Below are 26,101 nucleotides of genomic sequence, written 5' to 3'. Positions count from 1 at the left end.
GCTGATATGTAGCCTGACCAGCAGTGAAGACTGATTCAAAACACTTATTAAGTACCTGAGCTTAAATGTCTGAGGAAGCCACTTCTCCGTCCTCATTTATCTGAGGGGAATACTCTCTTTGATCTGTCTCCTCCTGCTTATGTACCTGAAAAAACCTTTCTTGTTATTTTTCACATACCTCGCCAATTTCTGCTCTATCCCTTGTCTTTCCCAATCTTATTTCTACACATGCATTCAACATCCCTATATTCTTCCTTACAGGCTACAAAACCCTGCTTCCACTTCCTATATGTTTCCCTTTTTCCTCAGTTTCAGTTTCATGTCCTTTCTCAGCCACACCCAACACCTGCCTCTTCTGCTCAGTTTCTTCCACTGGGGATTGAGAGCTCTTGCTCCCTCAGAAGGGTGCCCCTAAGGAGCTGCCAGCTCTTTCTGTTCATATGCCCTCAAGGACACTTTCTCAGGAGGTCCCACCCACATACCTAAGAAGAGGGTAGATACATTAGTGATTTGCATCATACATCATACACTAACTGAGATATCCCTAAGTTTCATCTTCATCTTCTTTGACTTTATTCCTTCAACCAATCTTCATGAATTTTGCTCCCTATCAGTGATAATGTTATTTCTGTATCTTTTTTTTTCTTTTTTCCTTTGAAGTTCTCACTAATTTTGTTGTTATTTAAGAGACTTTAGATTATCTTTTAATCATAGAATCACAGAATTGTAAAATTGCTCAGGTTGGAAAAGACCTTGAAGATCATTGAGTCCAACCACAACCTAACCATACTACCCTAACTCTAACAACCCTCCACTAAATCATGTCCCTGAGCACCACATCCAAACGGTTTTAAAACACATTCAGGGATGGTGACTCAGCCACCTCCCTCAGAAGCCTATTCCAGTGCTTAACAACCCTTTCTGTAAGGAAGTTTTTCCTGATATCCAACCTAAACCTCCCCTGGCACAAGTTGAGACCATTTCCCCTCATCCTGCCACCTGTCACCAGTGAGAAGAGACCAACCTGCTCTCGCTGTAAGCACCTTTCGGATATTAGAAGAGAGCAATAAGGTCTCCTTTCAGCCTCCTCTTCCCCAGGCTACACAGCCCAGTTCCTTCAGTCTCTCCTTGTAGGGCATATTCTGCAGGCCCTTCACAAGCCTTGTTGCCCTTCTTTAGACCTGCTCCAGCCATGGATATGGTGCAAGACCAACTTCTGGTTAGAGGCAGGCACATTTTTTGGAGGGATATACCTAAAATGTTAGTACCTTAGCTATTTGAATAGATAAAAGTTTACAGCGGCTGCGCTTCTGCTTCTCACTAACACTTAAGACAAAAATGGCAACCTGAAGTGTTCACTGAATGTGCAGAAGCACATACAAAGCCAATATGCACACAATTTCTTTGACTTTGGTCAAGCTGATCTGCACTGCTCACGTATGTCTCTCTTGAAATGATGGAACAGTCATACAATCACAGAATAGTTGAGTTAGAAGGAACCTTAAGGCCTGCCCAGTTCCATTCCCCCCTGACGCTGGCTAGTTGCTGCCCGTCAGATCAGGCTGCCCAGGGACCCATCCAATCTGGCCCTGAGCACCTCAGGGATGGGATGTCCACAGCTTCACTGGGCAGCTCGTGCCAGGGCTTCACTGCCCTCTCTCTAAAGAATTTCTTCTTTATATCTAATCTAAATCCCCATTACAATTTTTTTTAGTTAGTTTAAAACCATCCTCATCCTGTCACCACCAAATCATGTTAAAAGTTGGTCTTCGTCTTTTGTCTGAATTGTCTCAGAGTGCAAAAAAACCCCAAAACAGCCAGACCTTCAAGAATGCGCAATGAGTGAGCAAATGCTCAGCTCATCTTTTGGAAGATGTATCCATTGCGTATCTCCACTTCAGACACCCAACGATCTGTACTTGCTGATCACGGGCGAACACACTTCTAGCTGGGCAGGATTCTCCGTAGCGTTGAATTCCATTAAGCATGGCAGCCCCTTCTTTGCCACCTGCAGTGGGTGCCTGCAGTCAGGAACATGCTACTTCTTGACACTGTCCTCATGTGATGGCAGCTGTGGCACGGAGCCAGCACAGTACACAACGACACACCAGGTAAGGCGTACGGCCCCTGGATTGGGTACGTTACCCAAAAATTCACAGAAGAAATCTTCATCCTCAGCCACAGGCAAAATAATAGCAGTCAGACTCGATTTCAGCCTAAGAAGACCCCGGGGGAAAATGATAGGTGTGGACAAATGCTTTTGCATTTGTCACGGCGTTATCCTCAGATATCAGTCCGTGACAGGGGGCACCGGCCCCGGGAAGAAGAGAGAGGAAAAACCGCTTACCAACGGTTTGCCGCGATCCGGCCGGCCCCGGGCCACGTGCGCTCCGGGAGAGGGGGAAGGGCAGAGACCTAGCCGATAGTTTTAGCGAAGAGAAAACGCAGCGGCAACGGTCTGAGGAGGAGCGGTAATTTACTGAGTCTAACTAAATCAAACAAAACGACAGAGACGAGAATGGTCAAAATGCCAGTCAAGCCACGGCACTGCGAGCGAGAGCACTGCTCTTCTCCGCGGCGAACTGAGACGGCCGAGCCGGGGCCAGAGGGAGAGACGCTCCGGTCCTGTCCGGAGCTCCGCCCCACTGCCTCTAGACTGCCCCCACACTAAACAGCCCCAGTTCATTCAGTCTCTCCTCATCTGGCCCATTCTTCAAGCCCTTCACAAGCCTTGTTCCCCTACTTTAGTCCTGCTCCAGCACCTAAGTGTGCTTTCTGTACTGAGGTGCCCAAAACTGAACACATTCTCAAAGTGAGGCCTCACCAATGCTGAGTATAGGGGCAGGATTACTTCCCTAGTCCTGCTCCATCATGCAGTCTCTTCTTATAGTTGAGCTGCTTCTTCCTCCTCTGTACAATTTACTTTCCACTTCATAATGCATCATATTGCAACACCATGTAACAGAAATGTCAGCAAAAAAACAAGTTTATCTTCTGTCAGTATGTTGGCTTTATTAAAGGCATTCAGGTGTGCTTGCTAGGCCTTACATCAGAGTTACCAGTATTTCTGGGTCATGAGAAGCTATTATAGAATCAGGAAGTTTTACACAAAACATCAGTTTAAAACTTCAGTTTGCCTTCATCTTGCTATATTAATGTAATTTCACAGACATAACATTTAAAGGTAATTCAGAAACTCAATTCTTTTTCTGTTTGGTATATTGTTTTTGTTACTCTTCATGCCACTTCACCAACCTATGAACATTCCTTTGTATACAGAAGAGCTTCTAATATAATGCTAATGCTGTGATTTCTTCTCTGCTTTTCTGCTTCTCCTTTTGGGGCTAATGAGGATTGTTGCATGAACAATACATGTTCAGGATCACTTTTCAAAATAAGGTTATACTTCCAGCCTGTAAATCTCAGTGCTCTCCTCTGCTGTGATGGCAGTAAGGCCTAAGGAGCCCTTTCAGTGTGAGGACTGAAGAGCCTCCAAGGTTCCTATTTCTTTGGGCCATTTCTGTCCTCCCACACATGTCTGAGAGGTGGTGATACTAATACTTGTATGTTAGTGACAAAATTTGCTCCTTTGCCCAGCTGCTTGTCCAAAAGTAGAACTAACCCAAAATTAGGACAGTAGCCACAGAGTCATGCAGAAATTTTAATAACAGAAAATTCATGGAGGAGTGTGCCACATGAGACAGTGCCTGACTGCAGTCTGATCTTCATTCAATTTCTTTATCTGTACTGAAACAAACATAAACCTAATTTTTAAGTATTTTAAGGTAAAAGGTGGCAATAGTGTAGAAAATGAAGTCTGTTATTTCCCTTATTATTTTACACACTGTTAGGATTCCTAGTTCAGCTAGCATTAATGCAGACCCTTAGAAACATTTCCTCCACCATGTTAGTCAGCATGAAAGGGTGGGATCAGTGGAAAGGTATACTGCCTCATCTTGTCATGTCGATGCAGGAGAGACAGATTGTTCTGCCATTTGCATAGTGGATATTTTAGGTGCGTTGTTATTCGGAAGACTTTATCTGAACTTCTAAATTGAGATTTATCAAGCATTTCTGTTACCAGTTGTATATTAAAAACATAAAAATAACACATAGGAAGTATTTTTTTTCATGACAATTTAGAGGTGGAGTCATATGAGTTTAATGTCTGGTTTTTCTTTATCTTCATATAAACAACATGAAATTGATGCTTGAGCCAAATCAGAACACCTTTTCTTAGTCATGCAGTCAAAGTACAGAGATTTTTAGGGTTTGTCTGTTGTTTTTTTGTTGTTTTTGTTGTTGTTTGTTTATTTTCCAAATTATGTGGAAAAAACTGCGTGTAATACTTTGTAATGTTTTACACTTAAGGTTCTTTGAGTAATGCATGTGAACATATGCGTTTATATCAATACTGCACTTAATGGTTTGTTAACAAGGTGGAACACCTAAGCAATTCATGATTTTGAACTTATAAAACATCCTAAAAATCCTTGGTGTTGTTTTTGTTGGGTTTTTTTTTCCCTGTTGCTTCCCTGTCAGTTACTCCATTAAAATAGGGGAATAATCAAGTTTTGTGCCAAGGTCAGCACAAGATTCTGGTTGGTTCTGATGGATAAAGTGGACAGAGCTCTTTGCCAAGAATCACAGACTGACTCATTCTCCCTACCCTATGCTGTGTTCCTTCCAAACCTGGTTTGCTAGTACTCTTGAACACAAAAGCCAGTCAAAAGTAAGCAAAACAAAACAAAACATCTGTGTATGTGTCCAGCAATAAAATATGGAACAAAACCAATAGGCCAGCCAGTGAGAGCAAGTCCATTTAGTGTCACTGAAATGGGAACCATGCTGAAGTCAAGTTAAGGCGTATACAGATCAATAGCAAGAAGAAATACAGTCACAGAATCACAGAACTATAGACTCATAAAATCATAGAATGACTTGTGTTGAAAGGGACCTTAAATCCGACTGTTTCAACTCCCTGCCATGGGCAGGTTTCCCCCCCAGCTCAGACTGCTCAGGGCCCCATCCAGCCTGGCCACGAACACCTCCAGGGATGGAGTACCCAAAGCTCTCTGGCAGCTGTGCCAGGACCTCACCACCCTCTGAGTGAAAAATTCTAATCTAATCCTAACATCTACTTGACATTCTCACTTTTTAAAATTTTTTTTTAGTGTTTGAAAACTTGCTGTGGAGCAGAGAGAACAGCAGTGCAAAATGCATAGCAGTCAAACACAGGAGAGGGGGAGATGGAAAATAAAACAGACTTCTTGTGACAAAACATGGGGAAGAGTAATATTCCTTTATTTCTTTGTGGTGACACCTCAAGAGGACTTCTTGCTGGATCCTTTCTTTAACAGTCTTTGCTGATATTTACTTACAAGCAAATCAAAACCCAAAACTGATAGTAAGGAAGCAGCGTGGAAAAATAACACAAATTAATTTCCAGTGGTGGCTGGTTCTTTGACAGTGAAGCTATTGGCTGTTTTATGAGGGATGTGGACAGGTAATAACCCCACTCAGCAACTTTTCTCATCCTGGTTCCAGAGCTGAGACCAGAACCAACAGTCAGGCTGCTGCCATTTCTGCTCCAAAGCAGAAAGAGCTGTGCAGCATGTTATTCACCATTTGTCTACCACCTGAGACACTTGTGTGTCTGTGCACAAGGTCTGTCTTATCTGCAGAAAGGAACCACGCTGTTCTGATGAAGGCAATTGCTAAACAAGGTGTTATCTGCAATTTACTTTACAGTCTTTATATTCATATATATATATAATATAGGCTTTATAGTCAACCATCCATGCAGCTCATAATTGCTCTGATGGGACTTCTGAAGAAAGCAGTTCTGGGGAAAAAGAAGTATCCTTTTTTGCTAGCAGTGTGCTGGACTCTCACATATCCCTGACATGCTGAGCACAGTGCTTACCCACCTCCCAGCATCAGGTCTCTGTCTCATCACGGATAGCTGCTCACTGCATTATGGTGCCTCAGGACATAGGCTGAGAGAAGCTGTGCTCCCCTTCCTGTTCCCAGCACTTCCTGGCACCTAGACTCTGGCACCAGCTGAGCCAAGAGCCATGGGCAGCAGCTAGGAGGGACATGGGTCAGCTGGGATGCTGACAGAGGTGACAGTGCTCTGGGCAATCCTCCAGCCTTGCTGGCATGACTGAGCTGTTGCTAGAAAGCTTGAGCGCTAACAGCCTGAGTGAGACTCTCCCTCCAATCCTGTCCTTTCTGCTAATATTTATTAGCTTGCCTATTTCAGTATTAAAGTCACAACATTGCTGAGCTCTGATTCAGATTTCTCAGCAGTAACCACCCAAAAACATAACATTTCCCCTCCCAAGGTAGACAGACATATGTGGGACTTCTTTGTCCCTAATGGAAACAGGGAAGGCAACAGAGGAGCTATTCTGGCTGCATTTCCATCCTTCCTTCTCCTCTTCCTATGAAAACAGGGCTGGCAACACTTCCTGTCATGCCCTGCCTAAGGTCACCTCTCTCCTCAGATGCACTGCTCTGCTTGCCAGAGCACCCCATGCCCTGTTCACACCAGCAAGATTGCCATGTGGATAGAATGGTGTGAGACCCTACAACAGTGGTTTTCATCAGGAGGGTCTCCTGTCTTATTAACCCAGTTGGCAGCAGTCAAGTTTGCTCTGTCTGTAGGCACTCTGGCTAGTTTGTCCCATGCAGCTAATAGTGATGCTCTTGACAGAGCATATCTAGTCTAGTGGTGTTTCTTAGAGGTCAATACTGGGACCAGTGTTGTTTTATATCTTCATTAATGATCCAGACGAGGGGACAGAGTGCACTCTCAGTGTATTTGCAGATGACGCCAAGCTGGGATGAAGTATTGATCTGCCTGATGAAAGAAAGTCCCCACTGAGAGATCTAAATAAGCTGGATAGCTGGGCTGATGTTAGTTGTGTGAGTTTCAACAAGAGCAAGTACCAGGGCCTGCCCTTTGGTCACAACAACCCAATGCAATGCTACAAGCTTGGAGCAGAGTGACTGGAAGGTTCTGTGGTAGGAAAGGATCTGGGGTATTAGTTGACAGCTGGCTAAACACGAACCAGCAGTGTGTCCAGGTGGCCATGAGGGCCAGTGACATCCTGGCTTGTATCAGAAGTAGCATTGTCAACAGGAGCAGGAAGGTGATTGTCCCATAGAGCTGGAAATCCCACTCCTACGCTATCTCACTGACCTGTTTAAGAGACACAGCAAATTGCAATATTTTTCTTTGTAATCAGCTGCAAGCAGTGAGGCTGGTAATTCTTTTCCAGCAAGTGTGTACTACTGATTCACTGCCAGTTTCAGCTGATGGCTTTGGTGATAGAGGACAGCAGTATCTACAGAAGCACTGAGCTTGCTTAATCAGAGGAGAAGAATTACTGAAAGAAGGAAATAATATTTGAGCACGTGGGTAGTTGAGCAGTCTGTCATCATCAAACTTAGGCATTTCAAGGCTTTCCCAAGGCAGCACAGCCTATCAAAGGAGGTCCGAACAAATATGGTTGGAAGTGAGCCTGTTCTGAATGACTGTCCTAAGTATAATGACTGCACAGAGTAGCATCAGCAGCAGTGACCTACAGAGAGAAAAGAGAGCAGGGAATCTGGGAAAAGAGTGACGAGTAAGATAGCCTGCCAGCTAGATGTGGGTCAGTGTGGGAAGTCAGACCAAAACATAAAAGATGAAATGGTGATAATTAGAAGGACATTGGAAAAAGAGGTGGGGAATAAGATTGAAATTATTGGGAAAGATGGCAGAAAAGGAAAAGATTTTACTGATTTGAAGATAAAATGTACATCCTGACATTTGTGGAAGTATGTCAGAAGAGGTACTCAAAGTATAGAATAAAATGCACCTGGAAAATGGGCCATTTTAGAATTACGTGGGCAGTTTTCAGGTCAATATAAAAAATGCTGTTTGACACCAGAACAGTTTTCCTATTCCATGAGAATGCTTTGCTGGATGCTATATCATGAGGGTCTTAGCATGCTGCATCCTGCACTGAAAAACTGAATTGTGGAAGAAGGGACAGCTCTGGAACAACCCACAAGCAAATACAGGATGCCTGCAAGGAGCCATTTATGGATGATGGCATTCATACAGAAGCCATACAAACCCAACAGTATATAATATATGTATATAACTAGTTCATATGCCTTGCTGCATAGGTACAAATGGTTGCAAGGAACTGATCCCACATGCTTATAGGTAATGTTTGTTAAAGCACTGTTCATATCCATTCTGTAAAAGGTGGAGCGCAGACTAATTCTCCTTTTTGTTTTTCTCCTTGAATTTTAGAAGAAAATGGACCTCGCCTACTTGTAGTAGCAGAACAAGCTAAGATCTTCTCTCAGAGGGGCGGCAACGTCACACTGCCTTGTAAATTCTACCATGAACACACATCAACGGCTGGCTCAGGAGCCCACAAAATCCGGGTCAAGTGGACCAAACTCACCTCAGATTACCTCAAAGAAGTGGACGTCTTTGTCGCAATGGGACACCACAGAAAGAGCTACGGGAAGTATCAGGGCAGAGTGTTTCTGAGGGAAAGCAGTGAGAACGATGCCTCTCTTATAATCACAAATATAATGCTGGAGGATTATGGGAGATACAAGTGCGAAGTGATTGAAGGATTAGAGGATGACACAGCAGTGGTAGCTCTGAATTTGGAAGGTAGGTAACACCTGAATTATACTTAAAATTAGGTTTGCACAATGTTAAGGGATACCTGGTTTTCCTCCTCATACTGCTGGTATTGTGAGATAACAGTGATAGCAGCCAACTGAGAAGTGGGATTCATAGCACCCTGGGGATCTTGGCCTGAGAGCCTCTAGCAGCTATCATAAATTAGAAGAACATTAGGACTTTTATAACTTACACTAGCCCACGGCATAGTCTGCTCCCAGTGAGCCCCATTGCAAAGGGAGCCAAAAAAGAATGACCAAACACAGTATGAAAGACTCCATATGTTTTTAATTTGGTCCCTTCATTTTACAAAAATTGCTGTGTGTTTTTGCAGTAGACTTAATCAAAATTATATTAAGCATTCTCCTAAAAGCCATTTTGCAGAACTTTGGGACGTTTTAGATTATAAAGAAGATAAAAATCTTCCTACAAACAGGGAAAATCTCCAAGTAATTTTACAGAGACAATAGCTTTGTTTATTTCAAGCCTTATAATTACATAAAGTAAATCTCTGTATTGCCTGCCAAGACAACTCCTACTCGTGCGCTCTGGTAGTCATTTCCTTCAGCAATTTTTTGTAAACAGTATGGTAGAAAGCATTAGTAAAATTATTGAAATGGACTTAAAAAGAACAAAATATTCATCTTTTATGAAATTTAGATTAATTTTATGAGATTTGATGCATATAAATCAGCATCTGGCCTTTTCCCCAAAGCCCTCTATTATTCTCATCTATAAACAAAGAATTCCATGAAGATACCTCTCTGCCCCTTTACATTTATACCTGCCAGCAAGTGTGTTTCAGGAGGAACTTTCCAGAAGCCACATAATCTTGTTAGTGGGGGGGCGAGGGGGGGAAAGAAGGGAAAGAAGAAGAAAAATTGAAAAGAAAAAAAAAGAAAAAAGTCACCTCATAATAAAACTGCAAATGCAGCTGGTGACTTTGCCACGTAATGGAGATCAGACACAGGCAGCACCTGTCTGACCTTCGCATGCCTCAGCTCCCCTTATGATATTCTGCAGGCTGTCCTGGAGTTCGTTCCTGGGTTGCAAGGTAGGATGTAGCATTGCTCAACAATCCTGCAAAATGGCATGTGATAAAATTCTTCTGACAGGCTCCATATGTCCTAAATACATGCCTCTGCAAGACTTAGAGCTTGTCCAGATAAGTAACTGTACCACTGGATCCCAAATACTGATATTTCCCAGAATTTCATGATGTTAAGACAATATTTCTAGTGTAAAATGTTCAGAGCCAGCATAAAATCTTCATCATGCTGCTTATCTGGACCACGTACCCTTCTGGTACCACTAGCATTGTGCCTTTGAAGTAAATGTTCATTAGTTTCCTTCTTTTAGAAGCAACAAGATCCCAGGACAAACACTTGCAGCTGCGACAGGAGAGTTCAGGAAAGGGGAGATGACTAACAGCTGCAGCAACAGGGAGAAACTTTGCCTGGAACTTGGTACAAATCGTTGCGCACGTGCAGAGACTAGTATTTGGAAGGCAATATTGAACTGATATTAGAATAAGAAGACAATGAGAAATGTTTTTTGTTAACCATGTGCAGTAGTTACATAGTTTTTGACAGTGCCTAGAACTGAGGACTAAAAGCACAGATGGACTAGCGAGCAATATGAGGTTGCTCAGGTAGACATCTACACTTCCTTAACAGAGCTTGAGCATTGCACAACACTCCTGAATGTTGCTGCTCCAAGGACAACACCCAGAAGTTAGTTAGCAGTATGCACTGGAGAAACATATCTGTTAAATATCACTGCAGAAAAGAGATCTTTCTTTTCTACCTTGCCTAATTAGTGATAGAGCACCAGCTTACTGTACAGAAGATCTAGGTTCTACCTACTACACACACCTTCAGCCTGCTGCTGTTTCTCTAAGCAGTGTCTGCCTTCGAATTATGCCAACTCCAATCCATCTTCTCCAACACCACCACTCCTTCCTGTTTCCCTTTCTTCGAATTCAAAATAAAGAAATTCATTGGATAGGAGAGGAATTAAGTATAATGTCTTTAACAAGACTGCTCCATTCTCTGATCAAAGGAAAGTTTATGTATTTTAACATATGTTAAACATATGTTTAACAGTGTTTTGTTTTAATGACTTTGTCAGTCAAGGGTGTCAAACTGCTCATATCTGACATTAGAGAGTGAAGTCTCCCAGGGAGTTGGAAAATCATTTGTGAAATTCCATGGTAAAAGCTAACCTTTCAAGAAGTGAGATAAGACTATTGAGTGTGTTGGTTTAGAATAAAACAACTTTGTTTCAACTAGGGTAACTAAATTCAGTGATTCTGGGTCCAGGTTTCACTGAAGATTCACTCTACAATCATAACTACTGAAGTGCACTTACATTTACAGTGGACACGCAGACATAAGTAGTGGATGGAGTGTATTCATCTCTTTCTATGCCCCTGCACTCATCCTGTCATCTCATCCGTATGAGAATGATCACTTCATTCAGTGCTCACTTTTATTGCTGTTTCATGCATTTGTGCAGTGCAGATCAGAATGAGTTTAAAAAATCAGTCTCTTTGGACAAAAGTAAAAATGCTACTCCACACTAACATTCTGCATCTGCTACGTGTAATGAGGTTTATCTCACAGTAGGAAGGATTTGCATCAGTAGCATGATATCCTGAGATGGTGGCCCTAAGGATGTTGACTGGCAGCAAGACAAAACCATTTATACCCAGGAATGCCTGCTAGCAGTACGAACCAACTGATCACTTCAGTGTGAGATCACTGTACAAATGGCATAGATTTGCCTGAGCAAAATCATATTAATTTATAAATATGAAAATAGTTGACCTCTACCTCAGTGGACCTTTTATCCTCCCTGAAAGTGGTAGTGTTATATTCTTGTTAGATTTAAAAGCCTTCTAGTACTGTGATTAAATATGCTATACATAGTAACTGGCTACTTTTTTTTTATTTTTTGAAGGCAGAATTAGGCTCAGTTAAGTATCTTTACACATTTCTTGCATATTCTTTTTGCTACTATAAAGTGAAGAACTATGCCAATTCCTTCCTTCCTCCCTTCCTTCCATCCATCCTTCCATCCATCCTTCCATCCATCCATCCTTCCTCCCTCCCTCCCTCCCTCCCTCCCTCCCTTCCTTCCTTCCTTCCTTCCTTCCTTCCTTCCTTCCTTCCTTCCTTCCTTCCTTCCTTCCTTCCTTCCTTCCTTCCTTCCTTCGCTCGCTCCCTCCCTCCCTCCCTCCCTCCCTCCCTCCCTCCCTTCCTTCCTTCCTTCCTTCCTTCCTTCCTTCCTTCCTTCCTTCCTTCCTTCCTTCCTTCCTTTCCTTCCTTCCTTCCTTCGCTCCCTCCCTCCCTCCCTCCCTCCCTCCCTCCCTCCCTCCCTCCCTCCCTCCTTCCTTCCTTCCTTCCTTCCTTCCTTCCTTCCTTCCTTCCTTCCTTCCTTCCTTCCTTCCTTCCTTCCTTCCTTCCTTCCTTCCTTCCTTCCTTCCTTCCTTCCTTCCTTCCTTCCTTCCTTCCTTCCTTCCTTCCTTCCTTCCTTCCTTCCTTCCTTCCTTCCTTCCTTCCTTCCTTCCTTCCTTCCTTCCTTCCTTCCTTCCTTCCTTCCTTCCTTCCTTCCTTCCCTCCTTCCCCCTCCTTCCCCCTCCTTCCCTCCCTCCTTCCCTCCCTCCTTCCCTCCCTCCTTCCCTCCTCCCTTCCTTCCTCCCTTCCTTCCTCCCTTCCTCCCTCCCTCCCTTCCTCCCTCCCTCCCTCCCTTCCTTCCTTCCTTCCTTCCTTCCTTCCTTCCTTCCTTCCTTCCTTCCTTCCTTCCTTCCTTCCTTCCTTCCTTCCTTCCTTCCTTCCTTCCTTCCTTCCTTCCTTCCTTCCTTCCTTCCTTCCTTCCTTCCTTCCTTCCTTCCTTCCTTCCTTCCTTCCTTCCTTCCTTCCTTCCTTCCTTCCTTCCTTCCTTCCTTCCTTCCTTCCTTCCTTCCTTCCTTCCTTCCTTCCTTCCTTCGCTCCCTCCCTCCCTCCCTCCCTCCCTCCCTCCCTCCCTCCCTTCCTTCCTTCCTTCCTTCCTTCCTTCCTTCCTTCCTTCCTTCCTTCCTTCCTTCCTTCCTTCCTTCCTTCCTTCCTTCCTTCCTTCCTTCCTTCCTTCCCTCCTTCCTTCCCTCCTTCCCCCTCCTTATCTCCCTCCTTCCCTCCCTCCTTCCCTCCCTCCTTCCCTCCCTCCTTCCCTCCCTCCTTCCCTCCCTCCTTCCCTCCTCCCTTCCTTCCTCCCTTCCTTCCTTCCTTCCTTCCTTCCTTCCTTCCTTCCTTCCTTCCTTCCTTCCTTCCTTCCTTCCTTCCTTCCTTCCTTCCTTCCTTCCTTCCTTCCTTCCTTCCTTCCTTCCTTCCTTCCTTCCTTCCTTCCTTCCTTCCTTCCTTCCTTCCCTCCTTCCCTCCCTCCTTCCCTCCCTCCTTCCCTCCCTCCTTCCCTCCCTCCTTCCCTCCTCCCTTCCTTCCTCCCTTCCTTCCTCCCTTCCTTCCTCCCTTCCTTCCTCCCTTCCTTCCTCCCTTCCTTCCTCCCTTCCTTCCTCCCTTCCTTCCTTCCTTCCTTCCTTCCTTCCTTCCTTCCTTCCTTCCTTCCTTCCTTCCTTCCTTCCTTCCTTCCTTCCTTCCTTCCTTCCTTCCTTCCTTCCTTCCTTCCTTCCTTCCTTCCTTCCTTCCTTCCTTCCTTCCTTCCTTCCTTCCTTCCCTCCTTCCCTCCCTCCCTCCCTCCCTCCCTTCCTTCCTCCTTTCCTTTCTTCCTCCCTCCCTTCCTTTCATTTCTTCTTTCCATCTTCCCGTCTTTCCAAAACATTTATCCTTATGGAACTGTTGGGCTGGGCACAGTGGCTGGAAGAAGTGGCAGAAACTGTAGATGGTGGGGGATAAATTTTATAATGAGCTTGTCACCAAAGCCATTTTCTCACTGAACTGGGCATGCCATGTTACTGCATTTAAAATAAGGATTATTAACTTCACATTCTTTTACAGATGTCACAAGAGTCAAAAGCTTAACATATTAAAAAGTCCCCTGTGGTAGATAGGTACAGTTGCCTGAATCACAAGCAAAGAAAGAATTCTCAACTTACGTTAAATTTTCCTTATGTTGTCATTTTACTCTTCTGCACGACATTTTATGTTTGTGCTTTACTGTTTTCCTATCTGACAAGCACGATGCACTGCAGTGAGTCTCCCTGTGCCAGGTTTATCTGCTTCGGTTTTCCAGGCAGGGGAAGCCTCCAGCAGTGCCTGTGGCTCACACTGCTCCTGCATGGTTTATGTGCACTGTTTCTTCATGGCAGTGAGATTCATGGGCCATGTGGCAGAGAAAGTGGAACAATGCTAGGCTGCCAAAGGCATTCTTACAGTACAATCTATAAAATAAGTATTTTCTACATTCTGCAGAACCAGAAATATTTAGATAATCTAAATTTAGATAAAGCTGTGCTTCTCAGTTGGAGGCAATCCTTACATGGCTCCACACAAACCCCAAAACAAGGTTTTGTGACCTTGCTTGGAGGTTCATCAGCTTCCAAGATAGAGTGAGAAAAAGATTGAGTTTCTTTTTCAAAAACTGACCTTATAGTTCAAAAACACAACAAATAAATCTGAAAGGTCCAAATAAATAAGTTCTTCCAAATTGTCACAGTAATCATTTCTAATCCGGCCTTATTTTCTAATTAGATTTAGTTTAATGATATCTTTCCTGTTTCTTCTACATGCTGCTGTTACACTCATACACCGAAAGGTATTTAAAATATCCTTTGCATGACAATTTGTTGATCTGTCTATTGTAAAACTGATCATATAAGGCATGCTATTTATGAGCACTTAGAAGACAACAAGATTTTTTGTAATAGCAGCAGTTTTGCAAGAGTAAATCATGTTGATCCAATGTAATTCCTTCTGTGTCAGGGTAACAGCTCCTTACAAACAGACTTGTACTACCATCGTGAAAAATGGCATTTCAAGGATACAGTAAAGTAAAAGTAAAAAATAGAGAAACAAAAATTTATCTGGAAACAATGACTTCAAAGGAAGATGCTAAAAGACTTGGGACTGATTAGCCCTAGGAGAACAGAGAAAAACAAGTCTTCAAATTTTGATAAAAACTGTGGGAGTATAAGGGAATTGTCTGCCCTTGGGCCCAGGCAAGTCTAGTCTGGATGCCTGTATTAGTTAGAAACAAGCAGTCACAGTGACAGATTCAGGTGCAAGATGCTACCTGGAAGCTCACCCATGCAACTTGTGCTGAGTCATCAGACAAGCGGAAAAATGGAGGTGGAATCTGAAGGAAAATCAGAGACTTACCTCTTACTAATCACGGAATCTTAGAAATCCAACATGGAAAATTTTTCCTTCAAGTGTATGAACCTGCCAATTTAAAACTGTATCCTGCAGTACAGCATATAGCAAACCTACTTTAACTAGTGTTTACACTGGCTACAAGAAAAATTGCTTTTCTGTCTAGGCTAGAACTCAAGGAAGCCAATTTCTTTACTCTGGCTAAAAAAGTCCTATTTTTTTCCATATGTGTTAACAGAGATTATCTGTAAATGCTCTTAAAATTGCTCATTGCTTACAGTGCTAATTTAAATTGTTACAGGAATTGAGCTTTCTGGATTTATTTACTCATCTTGTTGTCTTAGATCACTATTACAGCTCCTTGGATTGTGACTGTACCCACAGTGACTAATTAACTGCAAAGTACTTGTATTCAGCATTAGGGATTTCTTGCATGTAAGGACATACATGCATTATGTCTTGTCCAATCCTTAAGAAATCAGAACTGAGCTCTGCTTCTCTGATTATTCTCCACTTATTTTCATTAGCAGAACATTCGATTGTCATAAGCCAGATGTAAATTCTCTCTCTCTCTCAAAAATAAATAAATAAATAAATAAATAAATAAATAAATAAATAAATTCAAAAACAGTTCCACAAAAACCATTTATGATGATGCCTTCCAAGACAGTTTCACTTGTCTCCCACTCTCCCTTTTCTTGGATTCTTTTTTATATGTTATACTTCCACATCTTCTGTTTTGATACAAATCCTGGTTTCCATTATTTTTAGGACAATGGCTGCATAGCTGCAGGTGCATACAGCAAGACTTTTACTGATAGATTCACTCTCCAGTGAACCAGTGTTTCTCAGTTTCTTCCTGAGCATCAGGTTGTCCTTCCCTGGGACAAGCCCAGTTTCAGAGAACTGCATGTTTGGGAGTCTATGCTGTAGGTTAATATTCCTCGCTCAGACTCCACTGGTGTCTCAGCAGCTTCCTTGGGGCAAGGAGCCAGACCACCAAGATCAAGCTAAGGCTCTTCAGTTCAGTCTTCCAGCAACAGAGAGAGGGTACTGCTATTCTCTGGGTTTTAAAAAGGCTCCCATCAATCCTCTGCCTGATTTTTTGGTAGATTGCTACGAGCGCCTGATTGCACATGGGTGCTGTTGCTGTAAAGCCTGCCAGCAAGACATGCTACAGAAAACATGGAGGGATTAACAACTTTTGTTCACACTCAGCTGGAGTGAAATTCAGACATAAAAGGCTACAGCCAGTCTTTGGAAGAGGAAGACCATTCTTTCCCAGTGGAAGACATTCTGGAGCCTTCATGTGACCAAAAAAAAAAACCAAACCACATTATTAATTTCTGGCCATTTGAGCCTGTGTTCTCTTCCTCCATTTCCTAAACTCACTTTGTTAACATTTGGAAATATGTGTTTTGTCTGGTGGCAAAACACAGCTTTGGAGTCAGGAGTTTTGAGTCAGTCTTTAGTTTGGGAACAGAGTCAAGCCTGCAGACAGCTTTTGTCCATTCGGGAACAGATGGGATGGATTATCTTTTGATGGGCTGTAAGATCCAAGACCAAAGAAGATGCTGTGCAACTAACTGAAGTTCAGAACTGCTAACTTGTACCAAAAGAAAGGCAAATAGTAAGACTAACTATGAATTCAGTGTTATGTTTGATAGAAAACTGAAGGGGAAAGAATAATACGAGCAAAAATGCAAGATAACGCAAAGCTACACAAAACACATATCCAGTTTTGCTATACAAAATCACCAATGGCCACCCCCATCTGCAGGGTGAAATTAGTGTTAATCAGTTGCAGACGTGTACTTCAGATGAACTCAAACAGAAATCAGCTTCTATGCAGTCTACCCGAATGTAGCTCAAAGCTAATATTACAATTTTCTGCGTATTTTTGTTATTAAAACATTATGTCTCAAACTTTCAAACTCAAGTATGTTGATAACAAATTAACATGTTTATTTAATGATCTAAAAAAAGTGATTTTGGAAACCTTAAGGGATCAAATCTGTTTGAGCGGTTTCTGTTGAATTGTTTCTCAGTCTTTAAAATAATTTAAGTATAGCTCTTCAGTTTCTTATGTTCTCCAGACCAGAAAATAATGAAATAGCTACAGCTTTATGTTTGTTAAGTTATAGCTAGCAGCACACGATGTGTTACATTTCATTCATGCTTTATAGTTCAGGACAACTAATAACTGAAAAACCCTTTAAGAAAGAATTTACAAAAGGGAAGAAGGTCAGCAGAATCTCTGGTTAATTGCTGAGGGAGAACAAAATCTTGTTTATTATTCCCTTGCTATGTTTACGTTTGTGTGCTCTATTTTCTTGGATTAAGTCACTGAGGTTTAGTAATAACAAAGATTTTATTTAACAAAAATAACAGTACTTGGATGATAAATGAGTGAGGGAGAGGAGGAAAAGAAAGGAAATGTTAAGATACCAGTGGAATAGACACCAAAGTGGACTGACTCCTCAAGAAGAAGAATAACTTCATTGCATGCTGTCTTGCATGACTGTAATACAATTTCAGTATCCTATGCTCTGTACATTGCCCTGGAGACAAGGAATTTCTTACAGGGAGAATTCATCAGCAGGGAGAAAATAAAGATTGATGTCTGTACTGGCTTAAAGTTTTTTGCCCATTCCATAGTGTGTTATCTTGTCTTCAGCCTCTCAGCATCCCACAGCAACAAGTTCTGCAGAGATGTTTGATAATAAACTCTCTGAGCTAGATCTTCTTGGATGCTGTTTTATTTCAGCTTATTATGAAGATTGGGCTGAAGCCAACCATAAAATTTAGGTCTGAGTTAAGTTTCTAAACTCCTGCCAAAGTTACAGTGGACTGATCCAAACTTTTATGTCTCTCTCTTTGTACAGTCTTTTATCAGAGCCACATGAGGAGGTGGTTCTTCAGCATTTTATTCAACATCTTCTATGTTTTGAAATGCAATTTTTAACAACAGATCTTTTTCTGAGTCTCAGACTTGTAAGGGTTGGAAGGGACCTCTGGAGATCACCGAGTCCAGTCCCCTACTAAAGCAAGCTCTCTGTAGCCAGTCACACAGGAAAGGGTCCAGATGGGTCTTGAGTGTCACCAGAGAAGGAGACTCCAAAACCTCTCTAGGCAGCCTGTTCAGAGTGAGAGTTTGTGAAACAAACAGATGTACAGTGGAAAGACCTGTGAAATAAAGGTGATGACTATGAATGTTGCTGCTGAAACAGCTCGGGAGTTGTTTCCCATTTACTGTCTCCATTTGGATATTCCCTGTTCCAAGGTCTCTCCACCCTACCTTTCTGCAGCTGTTGACCACTGATGAGCGGCAAGGCTCATCAGCTTTCATTGAGGACATCTGTCTGGTACTAAAGAAATCCTGTTCCCTGTTGCTCTCCATGAGGAGCTTTTTCCTGAGTGGTGAGAAACTGCCAGAAGCAGCTGGGGTGTATTATAAAACGTCTTCCTAAAACCATACAAGATTTCATGGAAATTTTAAGGGAAGGGCAGATGTAGTACTTAGGGGCATGGTTTTAGTGGGCAGTGTTGTTGGTAGGTAGACAGTTGGCCTAGATGATCTTAGAGGTCTTTTCCAACCTTAATGATTCTGTGATTTTATAATTCTAAGACATCACGGAGTCTCCTTCTGACAACTGTAAATGCTACTTCTCCTTCTGTTCTTTCAGAATTGGAGACTCAAAACCTCTTCTAGTGTTGGTAACACCCCAGCTTACCTCTTTCTGCCATTTCAGGTGTTGTATTCCCCTATTCTCCACGTCTGGGTCGTTACAACCTAAACTTCCATGAGGCTCAACAAGCCTGCCTGGACCAGGACTCCATCATTGCCTCCTTCGACCAGCTCTACGAGGCCTGGAGGTCAGGGCTGGACTGGTGCAATGCTGGCTGGCTCAGCGATGGCTCGGTGCAGTACCCCATCACCAAGCCCAGGGAGCCCTGCGGGGGGAAGAATACGGTGCCTGGTGTCCGAAACTATGGCTTCTGGGATAAAGAGAAGAGCCGATATGATGTTTTCTGTTTTACTTCTAACTTCAATGGTAAGAACCCGGTTTGCTTCTACCTTGCAAGGGGCTTTTTCATGCTTTGAAAAGAAAGAGATGCCAACGGCACCAGAGGGTAGCAGATGGCACTTGGCTGGCCAAAGTTTATGTTAGCTTTGGGAAATGTTACTGATGGATTTAAAAAGACATGTAACCATAGTAATGGTGGCTGTGCCATGTGTTCATGCAGATTATTTTCAGAACTTGGAGCTAATGTTAGTAGCGCTTCCTTATATCTCCAATTTCACCCCACTAAACATGCCTTTCTAATTTTTATGTTAGTTAAAATGGTGAATAAATTAGCAATTTAGTTGACATTTCCCATTGATTTCAATTATAATTACAATGTTTTACAACATCAGTGTCACCAAAATAAAATTGTGATTGTCACTTCATCTCTGCTGTTGCCTCAAGCAGCTCCAGCTCATACAACAATTCTAATATGACAAATATTTCCTTATCAGCAAAGTTTTTTCTAGCTTATATAACAAATAATTCAGATTTCTAATCTTAGCATGCTGTCAAAACTGAGACATTCCCTCTTACTCTGAGCTTGGTCTGCCCTAAAGCTTATTCCAGTGGCTGCAAAATTTCAGCAGTTAGTAGATTTTACCTTAGGTACGAAGTGGGCTGATCTGTTGATCTCAGACTATCATTTATGGTTTAATCTAATGACTGGAAAGGATTTACAAAGCATGGCTGTGAATGAGAGGAGCACTGCAAGTAAGAAGTGCAAAAGGAGCCTACAGCCCTCCATAGCATCGTGCTCACGGGTAGTTCACTTGTGTTTGGCATTCACATGTGTTTGGCATTCAGCCCAACCAGACCAAGGAGCACAGCCCTTTCTGTTTATGCTCAGATTGCTTATCCTCAGTGAAGCATTTTTGCCCTGTAGCATACATAAAAATAAACATAAGCCTTGTTCTCAGATGATATGCTTTAATGCTAGGCCTGTCCCACCCTCTCAAAAAGAAAAAATCCAACATATTCTCAAACTAATAATATAAAAAATTAGGTGGGACACAGTCAGAAACAAATGTTTGTGTGATTTTATCATGCTACATAATGCCATGAAATGCTGGCTCATTTTTCCTCTTGTTCCATTTAAGCAAGGCAAAATCCTATACAAGCTCATCATATGCTCATTTAAATCTGGAGAAAAAAAACACCGAGGAATAAAATAAACAAAGGAAAAAATTAAAATTGATAGCTGCACTATTTAAAGTGCTGATAGCATAAACTCTTGAGTTCACTGGTCACTAAGGCCCACCATTGTCTACACAAGCAGCTGAACAGTATCTCTCAAGGAAAGAAGAAAAAAAAAAGGCTGAAAAAAAAAAAAGAAGTGCTGACAAATACTGTCTGTACACTGATACTGCAAGAGAAAGAAAGAGAAAGAGGAATAAGGCAAGATGAGAATATGGTATAGAGATGGTAGAGAAGTGAAAGACAAGGCATTGGTATTGATCTCATGCTTGGCGAGTCTGCTAAAATGACATGCGGGACAGAAAACCATACAGCAACACTGTGATGTGAAGGGTGGAGTACCATTTTACCCAGGTCCCTTCAGCTCACCTCCATATACATCTCTCAAGGCGTCAGCAGAAAATCTGGACACATTCTCCTGTGTCCTTTCTCTGTTCTCCACTATTTGTATTCCAAGCACACCACAATAATCCCAGAAATGCTCCCCATATGCCAGCATCTTATTTGCAGCTTAACACCTCAGACAGCTTATGTGCACTTAACAATGTCATTAGTGTTCTCACTGTAAAAGGAAAAATCTTATAATAACCTGGTTTCCCACTAGGTTGCAACTGCCAGAGATAGTGGCTTTGGGCAAAGACCTATTTCTGCAACACCCAATATTGATTCTCTCAGTTCAGGAACAGCCAAGGAAAATGAAGTCAGGACACCAGTAGTGGCAGTGACAGCTGGAATCTCCTGATGCACTAAAACAGAGAAGCCTTCAGCACTGTGTGAGGGAGCTGGAAACACACCAGTAGCCTCAGGATCGGAGGCATGCAATGCTAGCTTGAAAAAAAAGCATATCTCAAAGAGTGTCAGTTGTGTGAGCTGCTGTGAGTAACCGGGGGGCGTGAAGTTTAGTTTGGGTTCTTTTTAGAGAAAAACATCCCTGAGTACCTCATGATGTCAGGTGTGGTGGAAAAAAAAGGCTCAATGTTAAGTAATTGAGGCTTAGTTTTAACCTGGAGAATGAAGATCCTTAATTATTTAGATATTAAGTTGAAAAATGGAAACATAATCATTAATGCAGTTAGTTTCAATCCAGCTTCAATGTTTTCACTCAGGAACTATGGGACCTCTCTTTGGTGAACACCAAGAAGTACTTTCATTCTGTTAGCAAAGAATTATGTACTCATTCCTCTTGACTATACAGGAAAGTAGTTTCAGCAAAGTTCTTATACAATACAATATACAGTACTCATTACTTTACAAAATTATCCTCTCCAGTGTCTTTTCTTGGAGTACTTTAAGTGCATTACTTGAGCATTTTGTTCTTTCCATGTAACTCCTTCCTTCAATTGGTTCATAGAGGAACTTTTTGTCTTCTGTCGCTGTGCAAGCAAAGCCAGAAATCCCAAGAGGTAATGCACGCTTTTTGAAAAGAGTAGTACGAGTAATTTCTTGGTTTATAACAATATATAGCAGTGAATTACAGAAAAGTACACAAAAACTAATATTAACATAATCCCACCAATATGCTTACTATTCAGAGCTCAAAAATCAGACAGCAAGGCTATGCAAGAAAGATGTAACTTGGTCCTCTTTCGTATAAACACTGCAGAAGAAATTCATGTCCCACAGACCCCACATGGCATGGGGTAAAGAACATGTAGTAATATAGCTGAAGGGTTATTCTTTGCCTAATTTCAAGGGCTTTCTGAAGGAGGCAGTGAGCCTCTCCATAAATAAATAAATGAATAAATGGGAAACTCTGACTCTGAGAAGTGTTAGGCAAGATAAATCACAGAATCACAGAGTTGTAGGGATTGGAAGAGAACATTGAGTCCAACTCCAGTTGCATAGGAAGGTGTCCAGGGGGGTTGTTCTAAAACTGAACAAAAAAGAGGTCTAAATACTGCCCGTATCACACTTCCAGCTCATTAATGTGCATTTTGTTATGTACTTTACACACTGAACTGCACTGCATAATCAATTTGTTATCACATCTAGCAAAATTGAATAAAATTATCTTAACAAAATTAAAAATACAGAGAATAAATTTTAGGGATCTTGTGTGAGTGCAGCTGCTTATTTCAGTAATGCACATTTAAACAGTGACCACCACCATTTAAAGCAGTAGAAGATCTTTTCCAAATAATCCACACTGATTGTTCATTAGATAAAGAGAATATTTGAACATGCATCCATTTCTCTAAAAATGAAAATAAAGCTACCCAAAGAAAAATGATTTGCCCTTTCTGAAAAGTGGGTGCTTCTTGGCCAATGGCTTCTGGGCGGGGGGGAGTGGAAGAGGATTTTCAAAAATCATACCCAAATATTTAATGTAGCAGTTTAAATACAGCTCCTGAGTTGAACATTGATTTCAACATACATTTCATGATCCTATTTTTGAGGGAATGAAAAGTCTCTTTTCTCACCAATTTTCATACATTTTGAAGAGCAACAGCCTCACTCAGCTGGCTACTGTGGCTATGAGATACACTGTACTGAGTCTGTGGAGCTGATGATAAGTAGCATCTTGTACTGCATGCTGAGAATGCCTGTCATTGCCATCTGAGGTGTGCTCTCTACTTGATGAAACAACTTAATTCCCTGAGCACATGGGCTACAGCCCTCCCTGTCAGGCACTGTGTTGGCTCTCACACAGAATAGATCTGGTGGAGTGGTATCACCTACCAGTACCACTAAGGATGATGTCCCACTTCCTTTGCACCCAGCTTAGATACAAAACTTTGCCTTGAAATACGCAACTTAGAGCTGAGGTTGGAACAAATCTCCACTGGCAGTGCATCTATCGCACTCCGGCAGTCACAAGGTGTGGGTATTTAAGTCAAGTGCTCAAATTTTGCTCTTTAAGCTGTTCCATTACAAGCAAAACCCTAAAATAGCTGTTGTAAGTGGGGTTCTATTAGGTTTGCATAAACTCCTGCCCCTTGATTTGTAGTGAAAAGTCAGGCCAAGCACACTCATTCTCTATAGGAATGACCTAACTGACACACATTAATTACAGACAGAGGATTAACGCTTCTCCCTCCTTCCACGTGAATTAATGAGAACTAAGAACGAGCATTTTAGGAGTACTTCTAGCCTGTTGGTAGGGGAAAACCAGTAAATCTGCACCAAGTCTATTTTCACAGCCTTTAATCGGACATTCTGCGTGCACATTCCACTCGCGTGGGGTTTGATGTTAAAGTTCTCCCATTTAGGGAAAGGGCAGAGTGTAGGAGTTTTTATTATTGATGTCATATGTCAAAAGCCTGACCTTACTGCAAATCCCAAGGAAATTACATTCCCCTGACATATGGTTTGAAGAGCAACTAATAAGCTAGGTGAAGTTTACATACTATCAGTCCAAATCCCTGTTCTCTTAGTCTGAAATCCTATTTGCTTTGGGGAGACCTCTTAAAAGCCTAGTAAGAACAGGGTTCCACTTAATAAACATTCTCTTCAGTAACAGCCCGTAAATGCTGCCAACTTGCTGCAATGGAATCAATGCATTTTACAAGGGGTCAATTATCCACTCTACTCTGGTGAAAATACTGTAGATACTATCTCTGACAACAGTGAAATTGTTTAAAAGGTTCTTCTCCACAATATAAGTGCCTTTTTTTTTAATGATTTCCGTCATAGTATAAAATTTCAAATCTTCACACATAGCTAATTCAATTATCTTTATAGTTTCACCCAACCTGACATTTCTTCACTTCAAAAAGCCTCTCTGCTTTTTGCTGAGATTTAGACATAACTCGTTCTCCTTCCTGCTGCTTTTCCTTCACCAAGAAAGTAATCTGTGCAGAATCTGTTCTGTTTTACTGCTGTTATTTATGAGGAAGAAAATGGATGTTTTGCTGGAGTACATTTTTAATTAAGAAGCAATGTGTTTGCCTCACATGAATAAATGGATTTTTCTTTTCAGACAGCTTGCCCCTTTCATAATGCAGTAAGATTGAAAATGTTGTGAACTTACTTGAAAATCTGATAAATAAGTTTAATGAGTGAAAGGCTTGTGATAAAGTTATACTGTCTTGATAAGTGAAATTAATATTAGTGTTATTGCAACTTATGGATTGGTACAGAGGAGTTTTCAAGCTCTACTTGCTGGTATGTGTTTTCATTACCTTATGATGGGCGTATTTTGCTTAGCTGCTCTATCAGTTCAGTGCTGTGGTACGTTACGGATATGCCCTTTGATGCCTAAAGAGAAACAGAGCTGGAGAACTGCTGTGAATGCTTGTGGAACAGCTAATGAAGACTTATAGCCGGCATGGTTTTGATCTACCAGGGGTTCAAACTCTGCTTCTGAGAAGCCATGCAATATCTCATCTTTCTTACATGGAAGAAAAAAAAAAATCAAAGAACTTTAAATTGTGCTTATACTTAATCAGAAACAAGGTCACTGCCTTGTTGGAAAGAAGAACTGCACGTGCTAGCTCCAGCAGCTCCCACCCAAATACTTTCAAAGGCCAGGTCTTGCAACGCCATGCTTCTGAGAAGGAAACTCACAAAGGGTTTTCATCTAATGTGGAGAGCATGCTGTAGTATTACACTGCTTTGGATGTTTAACTAATTTCCCTTCTCTAGCAACAAGATGCTACTGTTTGAGATCTGCTCTACCTTAGATCTTGGGTTCCTTAGGCATTTTACTGGGTTGAAGATAGAACCTGATGCTGGTCTCAGAACAGCCCACTCTGAACTGCAGGCTACACCCCCTTACGTTCTTCCTGCTATTTTAAATTTGCAGAGGAGGAAAGCAAGGCTGAATGTTAGATGGAAACCCTTTACTCAGAGGCCCTGGCACATCTGCTCAGACAGCTGTGGGTGCCCCATCCCTGGAGGCTCTCAAGGCCAGGTTGGATGGGGCCCTACTCTAACCTGATCTGGTGGGGTGCAGCCCTGCCCATGGGAGAGAGTTGGAACTGGTTGGGCTGTAAGGCCCTTTCCAATCCAAATCATTCTGTGATTCTATGAAATGCATTGCAACAGGTCTGTTAGCATTGAATGCCCTTGCAGTTACTATGCTGTACTAAGTTAGCAGAAATAAGTACAGAGCTATATTTTTGTAGAAACTGACCTTCTTCGTTACTTTCTTATTGTTTTTTTTTTCACTCCCACTATTTATCAGTTATTGCACAAGGGATTATAACCTGTTCAACAGCACAGCGCACAATTTGCTGCACATTCTGAAATGATCAGATGTTGAATTGTCCAGTTCTGCAGCGGAACATCCTCATTTCTCCTCAGAAGCTCCCTTGATAATATGCTCTTCTCCTTCCTTCTCTCCCCAGGTCGTTTTTACTACCTAATACACCCAACCAAGCTGACCTATGACGAAGCCGTGCAGGCCTGCCTGAAGGATGGTGCTCAGATTGCCAAGGTTGGGCAGATATTCGCTGCCTGGAAGCTCCTTGGTTATGACCGCTGCGACGCCGGCTGGCTGGCAGACGGCAGTGTCCGCTACCCCATCTCCAGACCCAGAAAACGCTGCAGCCCCAACGAGGCTGCAGTCCGCTTTGTAGGCTTTCCTGATAAAAAACACAAGCTGTACGGTGTCTACTGTTTCAGAGCGTACAACTGAAAATACCTAGAGCGCAACAGTTTTAAATTCATTAAGAACATGTGAGAGATTTCGATATGAACTCGTGCAAGTTACCAAAACTGTGATAAACCTTTCTTTCTTACTGTAGAGTCATTTTCATAAACCCAACCCATTAATTTGTTTTTGTTAAAATATTTTTGTAAAAGTATCATTCCATAGATATTTAAAATTAATATAATTTAATGGAAGCTCTAGGTAAGAAGAGCCAAATTCGTTAAGCTACGTCATCCCAACA

At 42.0% G+C, this 26,101-nt stretch overlaps 1 protein-coding gene across 1 annotated transcript in view; it reads left to right on the top strand.

Moving 5' to 3' along the window:
• The window catches only part of HAPLN1 (hyaluronan and proteoglycan link protein 1), a gene marked incomplete at both ends in the record, with an annotated part of 34,449 nt that extends 8,604 nt beyond the window's left edge, over positions 1-25,845 (top strand). Inside the window, 3 exons of the mRNA XM_079548091.1 lie at positions 8,312-8,686; positions 18,756-19,058; positions 25,556-25,845. Of these exons, the coding sequence (XP_079404217.1) occupies positions 8,312-8,686; positions 18,756-19,058; positions 25,556-25,845 (968 nt within the window). The remainder of the gene's footprint in view (positions 1-8,311; positions 8,687-18,755; positions 19,059-25,555) is intronic.
• Positions 25,846-26,101: the final 256 nt, after the last annotated feature.

The sequence above is a fragment of the Tetrao urogallus genome (assembly GCF_951394365.1).
Source record: "Tetrao urogallus genome assembly, chromosome: Z".
NCBI lineage: Eukaryota > Metazoa > Chordata > Aves > Galliformes > Phasianidae > Tetrao > Tetrao urogallus.
The sequence above is the reverse complement of the archived record's forward strand: the minus strand, read 5'-3'. Positions and strand labels throughout refer to the sequence as shown.